Source organism: Arachis stenosperma, chromosome 3, assembly GCF_014773155.1.
Source record: "Arachis stenosperma cultivar V10309 chromosome 3, arast.V10309.gnm1.PFL2, whole genome shotgun sequence".
NCBI classification, from domain to species: domain Eukaryota; kingdom Viridiplantae; phylum Streptophyta; class Magnoliopsida; order Fabales; family Fabaceae; genus Arachis; species Arachis stenosperma.
The window spans coordinates 34930471-34937837 of record NC_080379.1 but is presented as its reverse complement, the minus strand read 5'-3'; the positions used below and the strand labels follow the sequence as shown (position 1 = coordinate 34937837).

The 7367-nt window shown below is 30.6% G+C and overlaps 1 protein-coding gene across 1 annotated transcript; it reads right to left on the bottom strand.

Annotated features, from left to right (window-relative positions):
* Positions 1-214: 214 nt before the first annotated feature.
* Positions 215-3125, bottom strand: LOC130966155 (protein trichome birefringence-like 42). Its single transcript, XM_057890924.1, has 5 exons — positions 2830-3125; positions 2574-2748; positions 2296-2474; positions 2024-2182; positions 215-482 (listed from the first exon to the last, which is right to left on the bottom strand). The coding sequence occupies exons 1-5, from the start codon at positions 3123-3125 to the stop codon at positions 215-217; spliced, it is 1077 nt and encodes a 358-aa protein (XP_057746907.1).
* Positions 3126-7367: the final 4242 nt, after the last annotated feature.

Here is a 7367-nt window from a genome sequence, read left to right as displayed (position 1 = left end):
TGAACAACGAATTATCTTATACTTAATTTGTGAGGATAGGAGAATAACCTAATGTATAGAATAATATAAAATTAGTCACCACATACATGAACAGAATAAATTTCAATATTTAAATCATATTTAGTGTGACCTGTTTATGAATCAACTTTTTACAAGGAACATAATTCAAGGAGAAAGAAATGTAAAACTACATGCAAAAGAAAATTGTATAATATTAATTTTGAATAAGAGTAGCATATAGTATTTCGTTCCAAGTATCAGGAACACCAGCTAGACACCAGTGACTGCAATCCACGTAGGAAGTGCCTCTACCTGAGTATATAGAAGGATGACCATCTATTCTTAGTTGTGTGAGCAAAGTGATGTCAAGCAAATCAACAGGATTTGTCATGTTACTCAAAATGCTCTTGGCTATGTCCAAACCAGGATGAGGTGCTTCAAGCTCTTGCTCTGGTTGAGTTTGTTCAATACAATTCACTCCCCTTGAAAATGTAATGGAAAAATAAATGTCTGAATAATAAATTTTAAAATTAAAAAATGAGAATAAAATACCATGTGTTTCATGATTAATTATATACTTAATTTAAAGTTATAGCACTAGACTCTCTTTGACTTTCATTTCAACACAAATTTCATATTCATGCAAATGGGTCTACATTATATTGTTAGATAAAAAGCACGAGTAAATATTTTTTTTGTTTCTATGGTATACCCCAACTCGACAGGCCAATGACTAATTTGTCATGGTACTGAGTTTTATTTAAATGTTTGTCGTTGGCCAATGGGTTGCTACATGCATCAAGCGGGATTCGAATCCTCGACACTTACTTAAACAGACTAGTGAGCTAACCATTTGACCAATCAAACTTGGTTGCGAGTAAACATTTAATTGGGACTTAATTTGTCAATTTTGCACACTTTAACCTACATATAATATGTTTTTTTTATCTTTATCTGAAAAATGTCTCTGTTAAGTTCCACGAAAAAGATACTTGTTAAACATAATTGTCAGATCCATAGACAAAAATGATTCACTTGAAAAAAAAATCTTAACAAAATTCATAAAAATATTTGATGAAATGATGACAAGATACAATTCACTTTTATTTTCACTAAAAAATGATTAACATATGTATTATTTTTACAGAGTAAAATATTATTTCTAATAATAAAAAATTAAAAGGATAACAATATTAAGAATGAAAAATACAAATTAACTCGATAACTATAAACGAGTCAATTAGTTTGACAAAACTACTTGATAAAGTACCCATTTTGAGTAGTTTGCTAAACATATCCAATATTTTGAGTATAGAATTAATTTATATTTTTTATGGTTAGAATTGTAAATGCTTAAATATTTCATGATAAAAAAATATTAGTTGTTTATCAATGACGTGTATATGTGCCATTGAAAGAACAAGATATTTACAGGCTCCTGCACATGTAATATTATACACGGATATGTTAGTTGAGAAAGAAAAAAGTTATGTGAAAAACTAGTGTGACTTAAGCATGACAGACTTACCAGTGAGAGTATTACAATAATTGTAGTACCAAGAAATATTAGACATAATACTCAAAAACATTTCTATTAGATAAACCTGCATCTTACACTATTTAAAAGTTATTCATACTCTCTATTTTTTCTTAGAGATCTCTCAATAGTTTAATTATTAACTACTTTCTGTCTCAAACTAACTAGTTTAATAAAAACTAAAGAAAACTCCTCATTATTTATAGATTTGAGCTTCTAAATCATTCCAAATATATTACTCTGCATTTGGAATTAAGAATAATATTTCTTCAAAAGAAGTTACTGTTCAAATATTGCATAGTAATTTTTACTATGTATCATTTAGCATTTTCTTTTTCTTTACAATTTTCAACATGTACATAATAACCCAATAACGGTGTATAAATTAACATGTTTCACTTCCTCTCTTCCATATCAAACTTTTGTTTAACCACTATTTTCAGGACCTCACAATTTTAACTTAAAGTTATTAAGTTGTAAACTTACCCAGAATGGGAAGCAGCAATTCCCTGGAACAAAACTTTAATCCTTGATTGATCAATGTTAGAATCGATCCAATTAGCCCATGTGGTTAATCCAATTTTATAAGCCTCTATGTAATCCATGCCTTCAATTATCTTGTCACCAATCTGAACATAAGCCCATCTGTTAAACAATAACAAGGTGATTGGTAAACACAAACACTTACCTATCTTCTATAAGAAAATATCATATAATGTATATCTGCATTGAAGAAAAAGAGGTTCAAAGTATAATACTTTTCAGATTGTCCAATATGAGTCCACCAATGATAGGTATTGAAAATCAAAACATCTACGTTCTTCCAAAGGCACCCAGTTTCAATGGAATCTAGTTTTATAATCCTTCCTTTTTCTTTATCACGAACCACATCCACAAGAAAGCCATTTTTCAACCACATTATGGAAGCTTCATATTCCTATGACCCAAAATAGTAGAATAGTGTTAATTTTGCTTAAAAAGGTACAAAAAACAAAGTAGTAAATTCAAAACCAATAGAAGAATTGAAAAAGATTACCGGAAATAAGAAGGCAAAAAGATTCTTTCTTTGTGTAGTTATAATGTAATTTGATTCTGGGACTGCAATGTGAAGCAAACAAGTCAGTGACTGCCACATGTTGTTGCTAATGGAGTCTCCGACAAACATAATCTTCTTTCCTCTATTTCTCTCCAAAAATTTCTGACCGTCAAACCTACCAACCGACACTGTTTGTGAAGATTGCAAAGGAAATTAAGAAAAAAAAAAAAAAACACATAAAGGCAAGAAACAATACCTTGGAAGGTCACAACCAATGGGTTTCCATTTGTACTTGAGGTATCCATGATCAGGCCTGCCGTTTCTTAGGCAATCAAAACCCTTTACTATAAATGGGCAATCGGTTGATGCATTATAGAGAGGGTAATTGAAGTCATCAATAACCCAATTTCCAAGTGAAGCATCACACCCTCCTTCTTGATTTGGTTTCTTCTCATCAAAAGAATTTCCACACGCTTGATACAATAAAGATATTATTACCCATAGAATTACAAAGGCCTTTGCCAAAGGAGATAACAAAAAATTGTAAGCCATTTGAAAATTTTCATAATGTTTTGTATACCATAAATATTTGACATTTGTATAGATGAGAGTAGCTTTAGAGAGCACAAAAGACTAGCTTCAGAAAATTAATTAGGAAACATTAAACACCTAACCTTTTGTTGACACAAAAATGTTATTTACTCGATTGATCTATTTAACGATCCTTTATAGATTTGGAAATTATTTTCAAAAATGTTTTTCTTATATTGAAGATTATTTAATATGATTATATTAAAAAAAATAGTTAATGTTCAAGATTGCGTCATCATACCTTCTAATTCATATTTTTTTTTATTTTTTTATTATCATGATCATCCTCATTTAACCAAAAGTATATTGAAAATACACTTAACCCAATATAGATTTTAAAATTATATACTTAGTTTAAATAAACTTTCAATTTGATCCTTATAAAATTAGTATTTGCTTTTGTTTTGTTCCCAATCTAGTTTCTTTTCTTTTTATGGTTTTGGTCCAAAATTATATCAACACACATGATTCTAATCCTTATGGATAGCCAACTTTCATTTTCTAACATTAAAATTATCTATTTTTTTTCTTTTAAACACAACTTTAATTTAGCCCCTGAACATTCATGACCATATTCCATCTGTATGTTTTCTATCCAACAAACACTACCATAATACTACCAACGATGATGCCACACCACCCCACCACTACTATAATAAGAACAACTTAGGCAGTCTAATAATGGTCATACGTGATTTGAGAAACTCGCTCAAAGAGTTCACATATGAGCAAGTTAGTAGGTGTTCATAAAACAAATAGTTAGAAGTCTTTCTCTTTATTTCCAACTTTTTTTTCCCTTTCTCTTATTTTTCCTTCCTTTATCCTTCTTTCTTAGGTTTGAGAATGGGGTTGTCATGAAACCACTCGTCCCAAAAGTTTAAACCGATAAGAGAAGGCAACACTAATAGTTATATCTTTAATATTCCCCCTCAAGCAAAAGCCTCTCTTTTGGGTTTACTTGATTTACTATCTTTTTCACTTTTTTTTGGAATTCACTAAGGATTGACCTTTCGAATATAGAACTCTGATACTATGTCATGAAACCACTCATTCCAAAAGTTTAAACTGATAGGAGAAGGTAATACTAATGGTTATATGTCTAACAAGAATGTTTGTATGGCTTTGTGTTTGTTTGAGTGAGAAGAAAAGTGGAATGTGATAAGGTAAAGAAGTGAGTATAGTATATTTAGAGAGTGTAATATTGAGACGCTTCATTTAACTGTAAAAGTGAATACGGTAAGAACCTGATCTTTTGTAATATAATTTTTTGGACTTTTTACGACTGAAATTTGCCATATCCAATAATTACGGCTCGCCTTGATATGATGAGACAGGACCATATAAAATATATATAAAAAAATTTTAATAAAATATTATTTTTTGTATAAAACGAAATAGTATTCCTAAATGATGACATTTGATTAAGAGGTCCAAATTCATCCTGTAAAATTTTTTTTTCGTATTTCTATATTAGTTTAACTTTACCAAAATATTTTAGAGATATTTTGGAGCTGAAATAATATATGATACTAGTATTACTCATACTAGTATAATAATCTATTTTATCTAATACAGTAAATTAAATAATTACTATAATTATTTTCCAAGAATTAATCCTAACCACATATTTTTTCACTCATATTCATTTTTCTTTTTGCATTTATTATCCACTACAAGTTTATTCACCATGGAGTGAATTAACTTAGATGTAAGCATGAATAAACCACCAAATTATATCATATGACACTCAAACTCATCTACATCTGTCCGATTTCAGCCAACTCCTCATCTTTTTAATCTCACATATTGAATTAATAAGCTTGGTCATCAAGTAAGAAAAAGTGAGATAATGAGACTTGGTGAATTTACTTAAAGATAAGCATGATTAAGTCATCATATTATATCACATGAACACTAATCTCTCACTCTTCTTCTCCCAAACTTCATCATCTTATTCTATCACATGCTAAAATTATGAGTCTTAATTATCAACAAAGAAAGGGAGATAAGATTAAGAAAAGAAAAAGGGAAAAAGAAATTAAATTCATATCCTTATCACTCTAAGAAAACCAACATGCTATACCTCTCCCTCTTTACTCATTATTTTATTTCAATTACAAGAGAACCAAGAAAGGATGAGAGTGAAAAAAAAAAAAAGAACATATCATAGTTGAAAGAAAAACAAGAGAGAAACTTAGTGCTCACGTAACCTTCTCATCAAGTTTTTATGAGACCAGACATTCATACTCAAATACCAACACTACTAATTCTATATCACTTTCATATCATTTTTCATAAGGTTTGTGAAGCAAAACCTTCTCTTTCTGATACGAGTCACGTGGGACAAACTGAAAACTGTCATATGCCAATTGGTCTAATTATAAGAGTAACAACTAAGAGAATAAAAGAAGGTTTTGCAAACATGGCTAAATCATGTGTTCAGGAGATGCATCAAGAATTAGGCAAGACAATGATTAGCGATTATCAAAAGTCAAATGTCTTACTATTTTACAAGACGCATTGAAGACCCTCATTAATCAAGATGAATTAAAAGAGACATCACCTTCTTAGAATTTATTTTATTTTTGTTGTTTGTTTGTTTTAGGCCCAGTTATGATTTGGCCCATTTTTTTCTATTCTAGTGAACTTATGAGTTAGGGTTTTAAATTTAAGAGGTATAAAAACCCTCTAAGACTTGGTAGCCACTTTTTTCTTAATTTTTATGAATGAATTTTTTTTTTTTGAGTTTCTTTGAAAAACTTGAGTGTGAACAGGTGAGGTAGAGTGATTCCCTTAACTGTTGCATCAGGAAATCAAATTGAGGTAGAGGAGCCCCTTTCTTTGATCTTTCATCTTATCCTGGGTTACGTTTTGTATCATTTGGTATTAGATTTCAGGTACTAGATTAATTTTCATTAGTCTACGTTTATTCTTCTTGTGTTCTAAATACATTAAAAAAAATCCAGCCCTCGGCGCGAGTTGCTGGGCCCAAGCGCCGCGCTTGTTTGCCCTCGGCAGAAGCATCACTGGTGTACTTTGTGCAGCTACGTATCTGTTCCTTCTTTCGCTAACTGACGTGGTCCAGAACCTCTGCGACCATCCAAGGTGAGTGATTTATTTTTTTCTTTTCATGATTACTCCCTGCAGTTGGTAGTTGTTTTATAGAGTGTTTAAGATGTTTATTTTTCTGAAATACATGCAGAAAAAGAAATAAATGGAATTTTAGTATTTTTGGAGCATGAGAAATTAGCTGTTGCTTGAGATTGTTGCAATTGATTTAACAAATTTGCCGCCTGACGTGAACTATTTACCGGGACCAACACGAATAGCAGAACTATATCGTCGTCAAGCATCCACGTTGAGTGGGTTAGTTAGTTTCTTTCTTTCATGAAACATCTTTTACCTTGCAGTTTGTAATGTAGAGAGTGTATGTTGCTTATTTGCTTGATTTTACATAGTGAAAAAGCAGTATATGAAATTTTAGTATGTTCAAACATGTGAAATTAGTTCTTATTTGAGATCGTTGCAATTGATATAACTTTTGAGCGGACAAGGTGAAATAAGGTTGTTAAGCTAGTTTAAATATAATTTTATTTTTCCGCTCGGTGGGGACCTTTGGATGCGATGTTACGTATATCAGCTGATCACTGGCTTCTTATTCTTGACCATAATTGGATGGTTACTTTAGTAGGGTATTGGATGTTTGGTGATAATGATAAATTTTTTCCCCATGTAATTGGATGGTTACTTTAGCTGGGTTTTGGATATTTGGTGTTCATGATAGATTTTTTTTACCCCTTTAATTTTGATGCATTACTTGATTGTTCTGCTTCTGTACATCAAGGTTGGATTGTGCAAAATTGGCCTCTATTGAACATATTTTTGCTGTTGCTGTTGCTGGTTTACTTTGTTTTCATTCAAAGTTTTGTCAAATTTTGACTTAGTTAGTACAATAATAATTTAAGATGGATGATTACTTTACTACGTATCTGGATGGATGATTTTCATTCTAGCGATTCCTATTTTTTTTTTGTGTGCTAAGTAATTGATTTTTTTGCATCATTTGCTCTATGGATTGTGAGTTTGTTGAATACTTGAGCACATTTTAGTTGTTCACAAATTACTTATTGTTTTCTTAAATTGTTTAGATTGGTGATTGAAAATTTTATACTGGATTACTAAAGGTTTAACAAAAAAGTGCTT

Coding starts and splice junctions, on each gene's coding strand:
- LOC130966155 (XM_057890924.1), bottom strand. CDS start 3,125: ATGGCTTACAATTTTTTGTTATCTCCTTTGGCAAAGGCCTTTGTAATT. Junction 2,475..2,573: donor TTTTTGCCTTCTTATTTCCG/GTAATCTTTTTC, acceptor TTTGGGTCATAG/GAATATGAAGCTTCCATAAT. Junction 483..2,023: donor ATTGCTGCTTCCCATTCTGG/GTAAGTTTACAA, acceptor TACATTTTCAAG/GGGAGTGAATTGTATTGAAC.